Source organism: Eschrichtius robustus, chromosome 20 (assembly GCF_028021215.1).
Source record: "Eschrichtius robustus isolate mEscRob2 chromosome 20, mEscRob2.pri, whole genome shotgun sequence".
Lineage (NCBI taxonomy): Eukaryota > Metazoa > Chordata > Mammalia > Artiodactyla > Eschrichtiidae > Eschrichtius > Eschrichtius robustus.
Window position 1 is genome coordinate 64,691,270 of NC_090843.1, and position 19,434 is coordinate 64,710,703.

The 19,434-nt window shown below is 46.2% G+C and overlaps 1 protein-coding gene across 6 annotated transcripts in view; it reads right to left on the reverse strand.

The window, feature by feature from the left end:
* SPECC1 (sperm antigen with calponin homology and coiled-coil domains 1) overlaps nt 1–19,434 on the reverse strand; it is a 176,773-nt gene that overhangs the window by 81,542 nt on the left and 75,797 nt on the right. For all 6 annotated transcript variants that reach the window (XM_068531502.1, XM_068531503.1, XM_068531505.1 and 3 more), the window contains exon 3: nt 7,215–8,794. In XM_068531502.1, coding sequence (XP_068387603.1) covers nt 7,215–8,794 — 1,580 coding nt within the window. The remainder of the gene's footprint in view (nt 1–7,214; nt 8,795–19,434) is intronic.

Genomic DNA, 19,434 nt, shown 5'->3' on the forward strand with positions numbered 1-19,434 from the left:
TGGACCTCCCTTCTGGCTCCACCACTCCCACACGCGACAGCCGTCCCTCCTCAAACCTGCTCCGTGTTCCGTGACACCCCACCTCACGGTAGGCAGCACAACCACAGATCTGCAATGAACTGAACCCCTCCTCTCTCCTGCACACCCGCAAACGACCCGCCTGTCCATCAACTGACGAAGGGATAAACAAAACGTGGCCCGTCAGGACAACGGACTATCGCTCAGCTCTGAGCAGGAATGAAATTCTGGCTCACGGTACGATGCGGATGAACCTCGAAAACATCATGTCAAGGGAAAGAAGCCAGACGCAAAAGGCCACACACTGCGATTCCATTTAGGTGAAACGTCCAGATCAGACAAATCTGCAGGGACAGAAAATAGAGCAGCCGTGGTTGCCAGGGGCTGGAGGGAGGGGACTGCTCCCAGGTACAAGGTGACAAATACGCTCTAAAAGCGATTGTGGGGACGGCTGCACAACTCTGAGAATATACTAAACCCCACAGACCTGTACACTTTACATGAATTGTATCTCAATAAAGCTGGTATTAAAAAAGAATTCTTCAGAGGCTCCCGCTGGCTTGAGGGAACAGTTCAAAGCTCTGGACTGGGTCTCCTCCGGGCCCACCGCAGGTGGCCACCGTGCACTCAGCAACTGCAAACCACTTCCTTGATCGGCGGCCGGCCGAGAACTTACTGTTCTCTCCCTGCGACATTCCCGCTGTCCCCGCCCCACCAACACACCTGGGTAACCCCGACTCCGCTCAGGATTCAGGTTATAAATCAAACAAGAGGACGTGTCTTGATGACTCAGCTTTTCGCTGTGAACTTCTCTACTGTGTTTACACGTAAGAAAATTTTTCCTAGTTCATCGAGACCCAACAGGTTGCTCTCTTCAAACCCAAGGGCTTTGGCCATAACACTACAGTGTATTTGAGCCCTTAGGTCTGCTTTCGATGGTTCTTCCTCTCTCCTCTTTATTCTCACGTAACCAGGAAGCAGTATAAGTCAGGGATTAAGAATAAGAGTTCGGGGGTCAGACCCAACTTTGAATCCTGGCCTTCATCAGTTAATTAATTAAGCCCCATAACTTAATCATTCTCTGTCTCAGTTTCCTCAATGGAAAAAAAAAAAAAGATAATAACAGTACCTACAGCCTAAAATTACGATGATTAAGTGAGATTAAATGACCTAAAGGCCCTAAGAGTGCCTACTAAAACGGTAGCTGTTATTAAAATATGATAAACTTTTAGTTTTTAACATACTGATATAAAATTCTAGCAGCCTCTCTCTCCTAATTCTGTTGCAAGTTTCTCTGACATTCATTTACTCACTCACTCAACAAGCATTTACCGGGTGCTTAATACATGGAAGAAGTCACATGTCACGACTGTACATAGTATGACGGCTTGAGTAACTGTACCATGAGCGTGTGTTATTTTGTTGTGTTTGTTTTACGTCGAACTTGGTTATTCCAAAACTCCTTCTGCTGACTCTTGGCCCTGCTCTGAGCAGACACCGCTGATGGAGAGCCGCGTCTCATGCACTCTGGCCTACGTTTGCACTAGATTTTTACAATGCTACTCTGCCACGGGAGAGGAAATAGGCTAACTCAGTCTGCACTTTTGTTCTGGAAAAAGAAAAATGGCGACGGAAAACTCAAGGAAGAGGGTAAAAATCTGTATTTCACCGGGGAACCCTCGAGGAGACCTTCAGAAGCCAGGGCTGTGATGCTCCCCGACGTGGTTCCCAAGATCTCACCGGGGAGGCAAGCGCTGGGGTGGCCAGAGGCTTCACAGACCAGCCCTGCGGTCAAGTTAAAGAAGAGAACGGCGCTCAGGCCCAACTCAGCACTTCCGAGGTGCCCGGGGCGGGCAAGAGGTCCCAGCTCACCCGGGACATGGCCACTTGGGTCCACAAGCCCACAGCCCCCCAGAGCTGAGGGTCTCCCTAAAGAAGGGACGCTGCAGTTGAGACCGAAAGCTTAAGACAGGACCTGCAGGGGGAGGAAGGGGGCAGCCACAGCGCCCCCCCGCAGACACCTGAGGGCGAGAACTGTGCCCGGCGCCCGGCGGGGATAGGGGTGGAGGGCAGTGAAGGGGCCGAGGCTGGAGGGGAAAGCAGACAAGCCGACGGGTGGGGAAGTGACCACGCGGAGTCCTGCTGGCTGCGGCAACGGCTCACCTACCCAGGGGCCACTCCCCCTTCTTTTCTTACTTAGAACGAACGCCCATTCATTCAGGAATCAGGCTGTGACCCCGTGATTTCAGGGAAGGTGACCAAGGGAGGGTGTGTGACCCAGTTCTGACCAGGTATAAAGGGAGGGCTGCTGAGGGGCTCCCAGGGAAGAGTTCTTCCCGCGGGACTGAGAGCCTCCTGCCTGCAGGGACCGTGGGGACCAGAGGCTGAAGAGGTCGCGCTCACCTGCACCCCAGGCAGGAGGGCTGAGAGGGTCACGGAGCCGCCAGCCTGGAGCCGGGAGGTTACCCCGCCTGGACCCCAGGCTCTGGGTTACGGAGTAGAGTGCACATCTGCCGGCTCGGGCACCGACGTCGACCAGGGGTCTGTTTCTCACGGTCCAAAGCATCACCTGGGTGTCCTCACGGACCACCTGCTATTTAAGCCAGGGTCCAGGTCCCGCCAGTCTTGGCAGGGTCCTATTCTCAGTCCCGGAGACGGGATCATCCACTTGGCCACGCCGTCCTCTCAAACTCTGCTTCTGCCGTTTGTGGCCAGTGGCTACCCTAATATTCTGCCTTGGTGACCAACACTGGTTGCACGATGATCATGTCACCTCTAGTTTTCCCCGACCACTCACAGCAAGTGTTTCTTTACGATCCCCTTACTCCTCGGGAAAAAACACCTGAGTTTTTGCAGAAAGAACTGAATCTCTAAGGATACCACCTATAAGCTTTCAACCTCAGCAGGGGAAAAACATCAGTGTTTTCTCTGAAAACGTCTAGGTTCCAAGCCTTGTAAATTCTCTAGCTTGACATCAAGATCCCAAATGAATGAAAACTTGAAAGTCAAAAAAATATAAACCTGGGTTGCATTATAGTCTGGAAACAACGATGTGGTCCAACTCCACGCCCCTGGCTGGCTGGGGCAGGCACCTGTGCGATCGCAGGAGGCCGAGACTTCAGGATTCTGTGGAAATCAGCCCCTCCCTCAAAGCTGTGCAGAGGTAGGTTACACACTCACACAGAAAGCTGCCAGCAAAGTTATATAATGGGTGTCACAGAAGCTCAAAGAATGAAGACATTAGCTGAAGACAAAGAAATGAGAGGAAGAGAAAGCCTACAAAACATTCACACCATTAACAAACACACCCGCCAATTGTCCACTCACTGTATGAGGAACTGACACACACGCCCCCCGCCCCGTACCAAAAAAAAGTACCTTTTAAGGCCTTTCCGAGGCTCTTCTAACAGTATCTGAGTCACTTAACTATCTTATCTAAACTGGAGACTTCTATAGATTTACTAAATCTAAAAGGTCACAGAATGGTTTGGCATATGCCTTTCCTCTCTGTAAATAGGTTATTTTGTTCTTTTCTCGTAATATTCACCTTCTGCCAAGAATTAGGGTGGACGGATGCAGGGCTCAAGGGCAAGAGCTGTTCAGCACCACGCAGTCTGCTCAGTGACAAAGAGGACAGCCACCCTGGCATCTGCTTAAGGAGGTTACGTTTGAAAGTTCTATGCAAAGCGTCCAGTGAAGCAGTTGAGAACTGGAGACTTAGAATTTACCCAGGAATGCAAAAGTGGCTTAACACCAGCCTGCCTTAGAAAGTCTGTTACCCTAATCCATCTCATTCACACATTAAAGGAGAAAACTCATTATGATTATATAAAAACTGTAAGATTTTAGTAGATGTACAAGATCTACTGCATAGACCTTACAGATGTCTAAGATCTACAGTAGATATAGAAAAATTCAATCCCCATCCTTTTTTTAAAAAACAAGCGATGAAGTTAAAACACGAATTCTTCGCAAAATACTCGCATAACTCAATAAAAGGTATATAGCCAATGCCTACCATGGACATCCTTCATGATGAAATGCTGAAAGCACTCCGTTTAAATCAGGAACAAGGCCAGGACCCCTCTACCATCACGCTTCTACTGTACACTTGGAAGGGGCCCATGGTCACCAAATTAACCATCAGCTGAGTCCGGAGGACCCAAGCGTTCCAGCTGGTCCAGCATTTATATCCTCATTAGAGTTCTGTGCTAAAAGTGCTCTGGTTTCCTTTGGGCAAGAGTCCCTACATCTTATCATCTAAATTCACAGTTGCTGGTGGGTCAGTTGATATGCTTCAGTGGGGCTACAATAAGCTATTAGTCAGGCTAGGAGATCTGGGTTTTACTTTCCTACGTAACAGAAAAGGGCATGAAGATTAGAAGTTACAACTTCTCTGTGTACAAGCACAAAATCACAGGCCTAAGATCTCGATCTGTGACATCATGCCTCACACCTTTTACCTCCAACTCATATCAAAATACTAGCTAGGACCTTTTTCATCCTATTGTCAAGTATTTGATCATTCTAATCAGCAAGCAATTAATAAAGATATGGAATATACAAATAATATAATAAACAGCTTGATTTAAAGCATGTATGTTAAAAAATGCTTTTTCTTTCTCTCCAAATTAGACTCCATTTATCCTAGAAAATTCTAGACTTTACTGTCTTCATTTAGCCAAAGCTATAATAAGGGGCAAATTCACAGCTTTAAATACTTATACTATCAACCAAGAAAGGATAAACTTAAATGAACAAAGAATTCTACTCAAGAAACTAGGGAGAAACCAAAGAAATATACAAAAGGCAGGATGAAAGAACTGATAAAGATAAAAGTAGAAACAAATTAATCAGAAACAGATTAATAGGAGAACTGATAAACTAATCCAACTGGGTCTTTGTGTTCACGGAATGTGGAGTGACATACTCTATTCTCCTGAATAGGAAGATTAAATATGGTAATTATGCCAATTCAAGTTTGTATGCATGTCAAAATGTGCTTAACCTAGGAAAATGTCTGAAAAGACAAAGAGTAAAATGTTAGCGGCATTTTTTTCCTCCAAGTAGTGAGATTAAATGTAATATTTATTTTCTTCTTAAAACTTTTCTGTGATGAATATACAACTTTTTGATCAGAAAAATAAGCTATTGTCTTAAGATGCCAAATTATTTCTCGCTGACACATGTATTTAGTGTAATGCCAATGGAAATAACAAAGAGACAGATGAAGGACTGAGGGAGGACTTCAAGAAAGTTGCCTGGGAGATCAAACATTTTGCAACAGAGTAACGGAAGGGGGATTATTCCAGACAGGAAATCTCAATGTAAAGCTACAAATTACCAACCGACAGTTCACATGGGCACCTGGCTAGTACCTGCCAAGGGCACTGCTTCCACACTTTCAATAAAATGCTGTGAATTCAGAACACAATGATAAAAACTTCTAACACTGCCCACCACTCAGATCAGCCCAATGCCAGAATCAGGTTGCAAGTGACAATTCTTAAGGCAGATGAAGCAGGAAAGAGAAATCCCCCTGGGGGTTCAGGGCAAATTTGTTTCTTAAAAGAGTGACAGCCTCTGAAATAAGGTGGGAAGATGTTTTCAACCTCTCTCACCAAGGGACCCCTAATCACAGACCCAGAGCTTAGCGGAAACAGGAAATTGGAAGCCACCTGTCTACACTTTTCCAGCACTGCTCTGTGGGTGGGCAGAATATCACACAATCGGGCTTCCCTGGTGGCACAGTGGTTGAGAATCCGCCTGCCAATGCAGGGGACAGGGGTTCGAGCCCTGTCCGGGAAGATCCCACATGCCGCACAGCAACTGAGCCCGTGCGCCACAACTACTGAGCCTGCGCTCTAGAGCCCGCAAACCACAACTACTGAGCCTGCGTGCCACAACTGCTGAAGCCCGTGTGCCTAGAGCCCGTGCTCTGCAACAAGAGAGGCCACTGTGATGAGGCCCGTGCACCGCAACAAAGAGTAGCCCCCGCTCGCCACAACTAGAGAAAGCCCGCGCACAGCAACGAAGACCCAACGCAGCCAAAATAAATAAATAAATTTATAAAAAAATAAAAATAAAAAACAAAGAACATCACACAATCACCAGCAATCTTCACCACAGAACAAAGGTCCAGACTGATTAAAGGATTATTTTTAAAAATGAAGGTGGTGATCATTTATTCGATCCTGGGTTGGGGAAGATCTTTCCAAGTAAAAAGGGGAAGGGTAAAAGAGGAAATGAAAACCAGATCTGAATGACCCAACAACTTGATACCAAGTGTTGGCTAGGGGTCAGGGAATCCCTCTGCTGGTGGGAGCACACCTGTGTCACACTCCTGGCGGCCAATCTGGCCAAACGCATTCAACATCCTTAAAACGGTCATACTCTGACACAGTAAGTCAATGAGTAGGAATTTTTCCTAAGACAGAGGGACAAAAAATGATTTACACTATTGAAAGACTGGAACAGAACATAAATGTTCAACAACAGGCGACTAGCAAAGTACTTAGGAAATATTTATAGGACAGAGTACTGTCTGGCCTTCAACATCATGTTTCAAAGAATAGTTAATGATGAGAACATGCTCAGGAAACATCAGATTTTTAAAAACTTAATATACACAGGATGACTCTAAAAAAAATTTGTTTTAACTTGTGGGATACACACACACACACACACACACATCTAGAAGAAAACACCAAAATAGTGGTTATAGCATTACTTGGTGGGGAAACTTGGGGTGGTTTTAGTTTTCTGTTCCTAGGTGCCCAAAGCATGGTATCCGAGACACCTGGATGCCTCGCACTCACTCCTTCAAGGCTCAGCTTACTGCCACCTCTTCCAGCAAGTCCTCTGGCACTACTACCTCCTTTATCCGCGTTATTCTAGGTGTTCCTCTGGGCACTGGACGCCGGGCTGTCCTCTGCGATGTTCTTTATCCCCGCACCATCTTTATCCCTGCACCAGACTCACTATATCCCCACTACACATTCAACTGCTGTAGCCAGAAACGGGGGTGTCTCATTTCTGCATCCCCAGTCTGTCTGGACTCTGACAGATCTTCAGGCTAGAATGCTGGATTACGAATGCAATCGAGGGCCTGATTCTCTGTGCCGTGTGCCTCTAAAGGCCGAGGAGGGCTGTGTTGACGAGGATGAGCAAACACTGGCAGAGAGAACGCCCCTTACCTTGGACAGCAGGCTTGAGACACGCTTAACCTCACCATGTGCCGTCAGCAATTCCTGTCTGAGCTCCGCGCAGGACTGTTCCAGCTGGTCCTTCTCGGCTCGGGCCACTGTCAGCATCTCCTGAACGTCACAGCCCTCGGCCGTGTGCCCCGGGGGGCTGCTCTCTACAGCTTTCGGCTTCTCATTCTCCAGGTGAGCCTTCAGAGACCCGTTCTCCACCTTGAGCCCTTCCAAGGTAACCCGACACTCCTCCAGGGTCTTGGCCATCGCCCCGCTGTCACGCCGCTCCAGCTCCAGGAAGGCGGTCAGTTTCCCGTTCTCCTCCTTCAGGTGTCGGACCGTCTCCAGAGCCCCCCGGTGCTCCTCCTCCACCGTCCTCAGACGGCAGGTCAGCTGCTGCTGGATGTTGAGCAGCTTCTCTCGCTCGAAGCGGCCCTGCTCCAGGACCTCCGTGCACTTCTGCTCCAGCTCCAGGACTTTTCCTTCCTGGGTGCCGGGCTCCTCGCCCTTGACTCGCTCCTGCAGGAGGGCCATCAGCTTCTCGTTCTCCTGACTCAGCTGCTCCGCCCTCTCCCGATGCTGATGAAAGGACGCTTCCAAGAGCGTCTTCTCGTCCGTCAGCTTCTCGTTTTCAGCCGTCAGTTCCTGCACCATCTGCTGCTGGTCCGACAGCTCCTGCAACGTGGCCTGCAGCTCCTCGGCGGTGCTGTGGTGGTTCTCTTCCATCCTGTGGATCTTCTCCGTCAGGGACGCCAGGGACAGCTCGCTCGCGGTGTGCGGGGAGCTGCTGGCCGCCGAGCACTTGGAGCTCTTGACCAGGCTCCCGGCGGGGGACAGGGGCCCTGGGGGGGCGTCTGCTGGGATGTGCTCAAAGTCGGAGGCGTCCGGGGACAAGGAAGCCTTGGTGACATCGCTGCTCGAAGAGCCCGACGTCCGCAACACACCTTCGTGTGGGTTTTTTTTATACGCGTCGATTTCGCCCGACAACTCATTTCCCATCGGGCTCCCGAAGCTGGACTCCTGAGTTACCGACGTCCGGCAGCTGCTGTCCCCGGTGTTACTCGCTCCCCCCTCTGAATTTGGGGAATGCTCAAAATAAGTCAGTTTCTCCTTCAAGGCCCGGTTTTCATCCTCAAGCTCAGCGAGCTCTTTCTGGAAGTTCTTGTTCTTCTCCTCGAGGGCTCTGATCAAAGGCTCCGAGTCACCCGGCAAGACTGACGCTCCGTCCACGCTTGGGTCCAAAGCGTCAGCCCCTTCGGTGTTCTGAGTCCACTTCTCCATCCATTTCTTGAGTTCACTTCGGAGCCTGTTAATTTCACCATCTTTCTCTTTGGCTTCTGCCAAGAGTTCCCGGACCTGGGACTCGAGCGCGGCCTTCTCTGCGTCTTCGTGCTCCGGCCTGGGTCTCGTGGGAGTGGCCCGCACGTGCTTGGTGGGGGTGGGCGTGCTGGAAGAGGTGGGGCTGGATACCGCTTTCCTGGAGTTGGAGGGACCGCGTGGCACCGTTCTCTCTCTCGAGACAGCTACCGCGAGTTCTCGAGGGGTGGGAATGCCTGTCCGCTTGGCTGCTGCCACAGCCCCTGAAGAGAGAAGGAGAAACCAATGAAACCCAGCGAGCGCTTGTATAAACAACTCCAACTACAGGGCATGGTGAGCAGGGCGGCTGTTGCCTCCCTCCATCCCCCCCCCACCGCCTCCCCTAGGTCACTACCCGGCTCTGACTGGGGTTTCTGTACCTGTACTTCAGCAGGGAGCTGACTTCAAGCTGAGCTACTCAGCATAACCCCATCCCCAGCCATGGCTGCTGGTTCAAGGCACGGCACGAGCCCCCCCATTCAAGGTCAATGAGACACAAGGAGAGGTTTCCTGGGCGAGTTTCTAAAACATACTGGACACGGGTGAGCGATCGTGTTAAGTCTGGCGATGGCTGGCAACCACCATCACAAGAGGAAGGTGAGGATGCAGGGTAGAAAGAAGGAAACCGAGCTCTTAGTGGGCTGTGGAGCTGTGGACCAGTCACCCTGAGGCTGGCCCTACCCTGGCCTTCCAATTACACAAGCCAACAGTCACCCTTCATAAGTCACCCTGAACTGGGTTTTCTGTAACTTGCAACGGAACACATCTGAACTGGGAGTCCTGGCAACTAAACAAAATACAGGATTGTTGTGAATTCCTAAATAAACACTCAAAAAAATTTATCATTAACATATTTTGACTGGGCACAAATTCGATGAAGAAATCAGAAGACCCAAATAATACTAAGGAGACACTGATCTGATTCAATGACCTATTATTTTTAACCTAAGTGTGAATGCTGTGTGCATTTATATTCATAGAGAAACAAGAACCAACAGGATAAGGGCCCAGTACGTTCATCTATGGTATGGTTTTCAATGCCAAACGGATTTATATAACATGGAAATGATTCAGGATTTAGAATACTTATAATGGGAAATGTAAGGTACGGAATTATTTGTTATTTTCCCCTATACCACCATCGTTATTTTTTAGTCTTCATCTATACTACATTTTTAATTTTCACTTATACTATTTACTCTAGACGATGTCAAAAAAAATTCTAGGGGTGAAAACCCACCTATCGATCTCCTAAATGCTCTAGAAATAAAATCCCCTTGGAGGTTAAAGTATAAAATGAAAAATCTGGACCTGTTTTACAAACTCAAAAGACATTTGATGAATCACAGCCGATCGCAGTAACTTATACGTTTGCACCGTGGGCTGGAGGCCTCTGCTGTGTAGGGAGGGTTGGAAGCAGGGACGCGCCCACAGGCTGGCAGAGGCCTCCGTCTTCTGAGGCAGAAGCAGAAACCACTGTGGCGAAACAGCTCTGAACCCGCTGCCAAGACAGCTACTGAGACATGAGCAGCTGCATCTCCCAGCATCCCAGAATCCGAGGGGATGAAGTGGAGGCGGGTGGCGTCCTCTGCTAAGTGTCTGACGGCTGAGTGCTTTGAAAACTTTGACATAATAAAGACTAAACTGTCATATTCATATACTGGAAAACTATGGTTTTTAAGTTAACTTCTCCAAATTAAGTTACCAGAAAGCTAAGAGCACGATAATACACATGTAATGCATGTAGGTGTCCAGATGCCTCACTTGCCATCACGCTAAACAGTGATGAAGAAAAGATGCATTTAATTATTCTTGTAAAATGAAGATTAGAACCACTAAGCAATAAAACATTTTAGTAACACCAGCCCTCTGGAGTGAAGTAATCTTGGCAAGGACCATAATGAAAACTGGAGGGTAACTCAAGTTTCAACATAATTATAGTCAGAACAGGCAAAACTGAGAGTCCAGGACTGACTGTCAGAGAGGCGTTTGCCATTCCTAATGACGCCACTAAAAGTAAGGCTCCTTTTCAGCTATTTGTTGGTTTGGGAAGAACGACAGAGGACCGGAGACCAACCCGGGCATCATTCCCAGCTACAGCTTCAGTCCTTCCTTTTGCCAACAAATCTTGGTCTGTTCGCCACTTGGTGCTACTTATGCCTTATCTAAACCACTAGGAATTTGCTTACATCAAACCAAAGTACATTAATGAAATGCATCCAGTTGTAGATTATGAAGCACACAGTCCAGCTATACTTTCACCACATCTGCTCCTTTTTCCGTTCTTGCCATTTCATCCCCGGAAGATCAGTACAATTTGCCCCCTGATCTTCTGAAAGGCTCTTCCCATCTCTGGACGCATCTTTTCAGAAACTGTAATGAGCCGAGGTTAAGTTGAGAGGGTTGTTAAACTTCATCATCAGGCCAAACTAAGGTGGGTGTCGCTCCCCCACCTGTGCTCATACACCCCGGCACGGTCACTGGCAGGGGCGCAGTCCCCCGGCTTATGATGTCATCCACCAGCAGGGTTCCTCTTCTCAGTCTCCTTCAAGTACTGAGTTCAGAAGCCTTACCGCGGAACCATCCGTCCTGGGCACGCTCCCTCGCACAGGACAGCGGGGCAGGGCAACAGCAGGGGTGGCGGGGCGGGAAGCCTGGGTCCGTGGCTAGGGCCCGGCTCAGCGGGCGCCCTGAATCTGTCGTCTTCTTCCCCTCCTCACACCAGGCTTACTCCTACCGAGGCTGGTGGTCCAACTGCAAGAAGTTAAAATAAAAGCAAGCTCCACCTAACAGGATAATTTTTTTAAACCGCGTGTGATGTGTCACGTTTCACAATGCCAAATGAAAAACTATATTATACTGTGGTTGATCACAGGTGCATCCAACTACGTATCACAGAGACACACACGAGAAAGGAAGAGAGAACACAGAACAGGAGAGTGTTAAGCTGGTCGCGGACTGTGAGTAATTTTCCTGTTTCTTTTTTTATTTTTTTATTTTTTTAAATTTTCATTTATTTATTTATATCTTACCCAGTTCCAACACGGTTTGAGATGATTTACTTTACATTTAAGTGTTTAGAACCAGGAAACATTTTCAGAAAAGGTAAGATTGCCTCTTGTTAAACAGTTTTCTAACACTGAAGATATATTGCCTTTTGTGGGCAATTTGGGAAGCAGTTCTGATTGTGGCTCCGAATTTCTTTTTTTTTTTTTTTTTTTTAAACATCTTTATTGAAGTATAATTGCCTTACAATGGTGTGTTAGCTTCTGCTTTATAACAAAGTGAATCAGTTATACATATACAATATGTTCCCATTTCTCTTCCCTCTTGCATCTCCCTCCCTCCCACCCTCCCCATCCCACCCCTCTAGGTGGTCACAAAGCACCGAGCTGATCTCCCTGTGCTATGCGGCTGCTTCCCACTAGTTATCTATTTTACATTTGGTAGTGTGTATATGTCCATGACACTCTCTTACCCTGTCACATCTCACCCCACCCCCTCCCCATATCCTCAAGTCCATTCTCTAGTAGGTCTGTGTCTTATTCCCGTCTTGCCACTAGGTTCTTCATGGCCTTTTTTTTTTTTTTCCTTAGATTCCGTATATATGTGTTAGCATACTGTATTTGTTTTTCTCTTTCTGACTTACTTCACTCTGTATGACAGACCCTAACTCCATCCACCTCATTACAAATACCTCCATTTCATTTCTTTTTATGGCTGAGTAATATTCCATTGTATATATGTGCCACATCTTCTTTATCCATTCATCTGTCGATGGACATTTAGGTTGCTTCCATGTCCTGGCTATTGTAAATAGAGCTGCAATGAACATTTTGGTACATGACTCTTTTTGACCTATGGTTTTCTCAGGGTATATGCCCAGTATTGGGATTGCTGGGTCGTATGGTAGTTCTATTTGTAGTTTTTTAAGGAACCTCCATACTGTTCTCCACCTGTTTCTTTTTATAGTTACATTTATGCAATAAAGAAAAAAAAGAGGGAAAAATCCTATCATGCCAACACACAGAGAGAGAAGGGGGTGGGAAAAATTAATCCTTCCAGAGAACAAAAAGCATGTTGTTGTACGTAACAATAGCGCGATCATTTCACTCATCGACCGGGTTTTCAGAAGTGATTCTCAGGAGCTGAAGGTAAACTATTTTCAGTCCCTTTCTGATGTCCTCATCTTACCTAAAGAACATGCTACTGGGGCTGTTCTAACGTGCACGGCTGAGGGAAACGGTGGCATTCTGAAGTAAATGATTAACCTTTGATTTATTCACCAAGGATTCGAGGACCTGCTCTACAGGGGATACATGTGGTTCACATCGTCACACGCCTGTTGCCCTGCCTCCTAAACACAAGGGGACTCACTCGTTCTGTGTCTAAAAATCTAAACTACTAGGTTAGTCTTTACTGTAAGTCTTCATAACCTTTTTTCTCGGAAAGTTCCAATAATTTCTTCACCGTCAAATCTAATTTCCCCGGGCTCCTCGTCCCTCTCCGCTCTTGGCCGGCGGCTCACTTTTGAGAATCTTCACTCTTTTTATTCACGTTTGACACTGGCACCAAACGTTTTTCAGGTTCTCCCGTTCAAGGAACCTTGAAACCATATTTAAAACTTCCCTCCCCCTTTCTTTTTGTAACCAACCAGTGGGTCACTCAAACGTATTAACTGGTTTTGGAAAAGTCTCCATATTTTTCCTTTCCCTTCAGTACTGAATCTAGGCCAGGTCCTTGGGATGTTCCGTTGAAATTTCTGAAACGTTCTCACAGGGCTTCCTGATTCCAGCATCTCCCACCTCTGAGATGTTCTGGATCAGTAACCCTTAAATAACTCTCATTTTTCTGTTCCAGAATCTGTAGGTATCTCCTCTCGTCTGCTGCATCAACGTCAAACCTCTTCCCGTGGCTTCAAGGTCACTCCAAGGTCATGCATAATCTCTTAAGCACACAGCCAACCATACTCACTATTTGGGTGTTTCTGCTCTCCACCACCCCCACTGAGCTCTAGCCAGTGTCCCCAATACACATGTGACTTGTGGAACTATCATTCTCTTTCCACTGGATACTTCTGACTGGCATTTAAACACACTTAATTCTCTTTAATTTAAAAGATACATGCACCCCTATGTTCACAGCAGCACTGTTTACAACAGCCAAGACATGGAAACAACCTAAGTGTCCACTGACGAATGAATGGATAAAGAAGATGTGAGATACACACACACACACACACACACACACACACAATGGAATACTACTCAGCCATAAAAAATAATGAAATAATGCTATTTGAAACAACATGGATAGACCTAGAGATTATCATACTAAGTGAAGTAAGCCAGATAAAGAGAAATATCTTACGATATCCCTTATATGTGGAATCTTTTAAAAATTATACAAATGAACTTATTTACAAAACAGAAACAGACTCATAGACATAGAAAACAAACTTATGGTTAGCAGGGGGAAAAGGGGACAGAGGGATAAATTAGGAGTTTGGGATTAACAGATACACACCACTATATATAAAACAGATAAATAACAAGGACCTACTGTATAGCACAGGGAACTATACTCAATATCTTGTAATAACCTATAATGGAAAAGAATCTGAAAAAGAATAGACAAATATATATGTATAACCGAATCACTTTGTTGTATACCTGAAACTAACGCAACACTGTAAATCAACTATACAATAAAATAAAAAAATTTTTAAAAGAATAAAAAAAAAAAGAATATCTGAATCCACATCTTCCTCCAGCTCATCTCTGATCTGCCCCTCCCCCTCCCAGCAGAATCCTGCCCCAAGCTGTGTTTACTGGTTGTCTTCATTTCTCCCCCCATATCCCCTCCTCTGCCCACTCCCATTACTCAACCAAACGCCAGTTCATCAGTGACCTCCACGTGGTCCACTGCAATGGGCGTTTCCAATCCTCTCAGCAGGGTGGGAACAATACCTCCCTTTTTGACACATGCCTCCGATGTCACACTGACCTAGCTCTCTCTGACCTCAGCAGCCACCCCCTGTCTGGTTCCTCCCCCTCCCCACTCTCTGCATGCTGGAATTCCTCAGATCTCAGTCCTGGGCCTTTTCCCTTCTCTTATTACGAATATTTTCCTGGTGCTTCTACTCAGTGCCATGATTTTAAATACCACCTACATACTGATGACTTCTACATCCCTTCTCTCATACGGTCCTCTCCTCTGAGCAACATCTGAATATCAAACTACTTAACTTGATAAGCATAATTGAATTACCACAAAAATACCTCAAACTAGATAAAAGGGAGAAAGGAAGGCTAGGAAAGTGTGAACAGAATGGGCAAAGGCCCTGGAGTGCAGGGGGGGTGAGGTAGAAGGCTAATTGGCAGAAGGCACTCAGGGAAGGTCTCGCCATCGAGATTCAAGGTGACACACGTCCACTAAAACAAGGCCAGGATGCTATGGAAAAGGAACAGAGATAAAACAAGAAGAAGCTCTCAGAAAATTTAAATATGTTTGTCAAATTAAAAGATTCAGTGGAAGGAATGGAATGCAAAATTAAGGAACTCTCTCAATGTGTACAACAGAATCGAAACAAGATGAAAACAGAAAAGATAAACACAGAGGGCCAATCCAGGCAATCAAACAATCAGTTAATAGAAGTTCCAGAACTATAGATCAGTGGGAACAGAGTGGAGGAAATAATCAAAGAACGGACACAAGACAATTCCCCAAAGTTGAAGAATGTGAGTCTCCAGAATTCATGTCAGGCAAAACAAACAAAAAAAGATCTACATGGAGATAGATACATCTTTTTTTAAAGTTTCAAAATACCAAGAATGCCTGAAAGTTTAGGGAAGGGGTGTGAACTGAGAATGAGACTGGCCATCATCATGTACAGGCAATACTGAATTCTAGAAGGCAACAAAGTAAACGCCTTCAGAGTTCTGTGGGAAAATGATTTTCAACCTAGAATTCTATACCCAATCTAACTATAAATCAATCAGAGAGGTGGAAAACACGTTTCAAGACATGCAAAGTCTCAGAAAATTAAATTGTGAACACCCTTTCTGAGGAAGTCATTTGAGGATGTGCTCCAGGAAAACAAGGAAACAAATCACAGAGAAGAGGAGGAGTGATCCAGGAAGCATGGCCCTATCAGAGGAAAGCAGTCAAGGGAAGTCCAAGATGGTATCCATGGAGCAAGTCTGGAGAACAAGCCCAAGCTGGGTGAGAGGACAAAGTGCCTAAGAAGGGAATTTCTTTAACAGAACACCTCATTGGATGACGAGTACGGGGGGTGGGGGTGGCAGTGGAGGGTGGGAATGAGGGTATAATAAACATGGTGAAAAGAACAGAAACCTCATAAAAACAAGAAGCCACATAAGAAAGGTAACAAAATCATAGCACATGACTTCACTTTGCAAGGAAGACTATCTATGTAGTCATAATAACACTAATACTACTTAAATTGACCCAAAGTAGGAAAGACTATTTTATAGAACATTTGAATATTATCATCCTTGTTAGCAAAAAAAGTTAGAGTACAGATGAAAGAAATTGGGAGGTAGAAGACAAGGTGGAGAGAGCTGGCAGAAAGGGGTAGTGACAATAATATCCATCCTCATCTTACAAATGGAGAGTCAAAGATACTAATACAGTTGACAAAACAAGAAAAAAGATAAAATACATTATTAAAGTAAAAGAGGTAACCACGAAAGGAACTAAAAATAGTGATATCATGACACTGGGAGGAGGTGAAATGTTATGAGTTAAATCCTCATCTATCATAGCAGGAATCCACAAAATGTCTAAACTTGAAAAATTAAAATACAGCAATGTCAAGAGAATGATTAGACAAGCCACAGACAGGGAGAAAAAATTCGCCAAAGACACATCTGATCAAGAACTGTTATCCAAAATACACAGAGAACTCAACAATAAGAAAATGAACAATCTAATTAATGGGCAAAATATGGGAACAGACACCAAGGAAGATATACAGATGACAAATAAGCATATGAAAAGATGCTCAGTGTCATATGTCATTAGGGAATTGCAAATTAAAACAACAGTGAGATACCACTGCACACCTGTTAGAACTGCTAAAACCCCAAACACTGTCACCAAATGCTGGTGAGGATGTGGAGCGACAGGAACTCATACTTTGCTGCTGGGCATGCAAAGCGGTACAGCCACTTGGGAAGACAGACTGGTGGTTTCTTACAAAACTAAATATGCTCTTGCCGTGCAGTCCAGCAATTGCACTCCTTGGTATTTACCCAAATGAGTTGAAAATCTATGTCCGCACAAAAACCTGCACATGGATATCGACAGCAGCTTTAGTCACAGTTGCCAAAACTTGGAAGCAACCAGGATGCCCTTCGGTGGGGGAATGGATAAACTGTGGTACATCAGCCAATGGAATATTAATCAGTGCTAAAAAGAAATGAGCTATCAAGCCATGAAAAGACACAGAAGAACCTTAAATGCATATGACTAAGTGAAAGAGGCCAATCCGAAAAAGGCTACATTCTGCACGATTCCAACAACATGACATTCTGGAAAAGGCAAAACTATGGAGACAGTAAAAGAGGTCAGTGATTGCCATGCTTTTAAGGGGGGCGGGGACGAACAGGCAGAGCATGAAGTATTTTATGGGCGGTGAAGCTCTTCCATATAATACTTAGATGATGGATATATGTCGTTATACACTTGTCTAAACCCATCTAATGTACAAACATCAAGAATGAGCCCTGATGCAAACTACGGACTCTGGGTGACGATGACATGTAGGCCCACCGACTGTCACAAGCCCGCCACTCCGGTGCGGGTCGCTGCTGGTGGGCGGGGCCATGCGTGGGTGGGAGGGAGCAGGGGGCATACGGGAGGAATCTCTGTACTTTCTGCTCAGTTGTGCTGTGAACCTAAAACTGCTCTAAAAGTCTACTAAAAAAAAGTAAGCAGCATAAGATGATGAAATGGTTACCTTGAAGAAGCCGGACACGAAAGGAGAAGGGGACAGGCAGCGGTGGCCTGGATTTTCATAATACGGGTCTTGCCCTATTTCATTTTTTTAACCTGTGCGTCTACCGCTCTGTTAATAAGATTTAAGAAAAAGAAATGTGAGCGTCTGTGGATGCAGTGCGGAAGGAGGTAATCAGCAGTTGGTTTTATAGGCAGCGCTGATCCTTTGGACTTAGAACAAATGAGATAAAAGAGGACAGCTCGAGGCCACTCAGCCAGCAGCAGCACTGCGGGAGAGTCTGTTATCACATCTCCGGGCCGCACCTTGCCTGGGGCAGTTAAGTGTTTCCATAGCTGGACTGCCTTCTGGAGAATCTCAGTCGAGTGGTTTCTAGAAATTCATACTTACCTCATATTAAAGTTCACGGAAACTCCCTTTGCAAACCAAACAGAGGAAAAAACACGAAAGAGTTCTACACACACACAAATGAACCAAATTACTTGCTCATCTGGCTTCCTTCACTGAAGCCAAGCAGTAGGGTCCACATTCAGAGATGGTTTTTGTAACAGGACAAATGGTGTGTCTCGGCTTCATTTCACTTTTCTTTCTCCAGAACGCAGAATTAATTTTGCTCACAGCTCCACTTGGTCAGCGACTTGGGTGAGGTTTCAAAACACCCGTAGATCTGCATTCTTCTCCTCCCCAAACACTCACACTGGACCGTGGCCACCACGTACAGCGCTCCAGAACCGGGGAGCTTCTGAACAAAAGACCCCTAACACTCAGGAGGAGCTCTGGCCTGGGGAGGACACAGTGGCCGCTCTGTGCAGGGTTCAAGGCGAGATGGGGCAGGAGACAAAGCGGCAGTGTTTGCAGAAGAGCTTCTTGCAGGCGGCCTGAACAGCCGCTCGATTTGTCATCACCAGGAGGAGCTGAAATGCAAACGGGAGCCGGAAGGGCAGCTCCCAACGCGCCGGCCAGAAGGCACAGGGACAGCTAGTTTCCCTGAAACCAAAGTGGCCCGGAATTCGCTCTGCAGGCCACGTGAGCCTCCTGGTCCATCGTGCAGGTCAGATACCATCCTCATCGCCTAACCCTAGAGCTCGGCATCTGCACGCAGGAATCTCCCAGCATCCCCAGGGTCTCCAGGCAGCAAACGCGAAGAATGAGGAGGAGCTGGCGGCGGAGGGACTCTAGTGAATGAAAAGACCTGCCTCTCCCTGGGCAGCCTTCCTTCAGGTCAGACGGAAAAGATGGACCTTGCGAGGCTTGATGCAGGGGGGAATGACCTATCTCGGATCATGATTTAGCTCTGGCTCCTTAAGATGAGACACTTGGCTCTATCTCACAGCGACCCCCAAGAAACTTCCGAGTTCCACCATTAAAAGATATGAAATTCACCTGAATTTGCACTTGGAGAAACAAGAGAATTAGGGGGACTGGGCAAGCTGAATCCTATTTATCTGATTAGTATCACTTTTCTTTTTCTCTCTCTCTCTTTTTTTTTTTTTAACCACCCATAGGTCAAAACAAACAAAGAACTTTAAGGAACTGTCCACATTCTTTAAACTGGAGTTCACAATGTAGGCAGTTGTAACAGCCCTTGACATGTGTGGAGCGCTTTGGTTTTCACAGCATTTTCATACACATTATGAGGCTCACAAAAATCAGCTGGCAACGTACTGTTATCTTCATTTTATGGAAAAGGAAAATGAGAGCCTGAGAGGCCTCACAATTTGCCTAAGGGTCACATAATAAGTACATCTTCTGAGACCTAAGGAGGCTCAAAATCCTGTTATTTCAGAACTGGAAGAAAAAGAGAAATCATGTAGCCTGATCTTCCACGAAAAGTAGTTATCGATAGCATCCAACTTCTGTTGCTATTCTGAACTGTCACGTTGG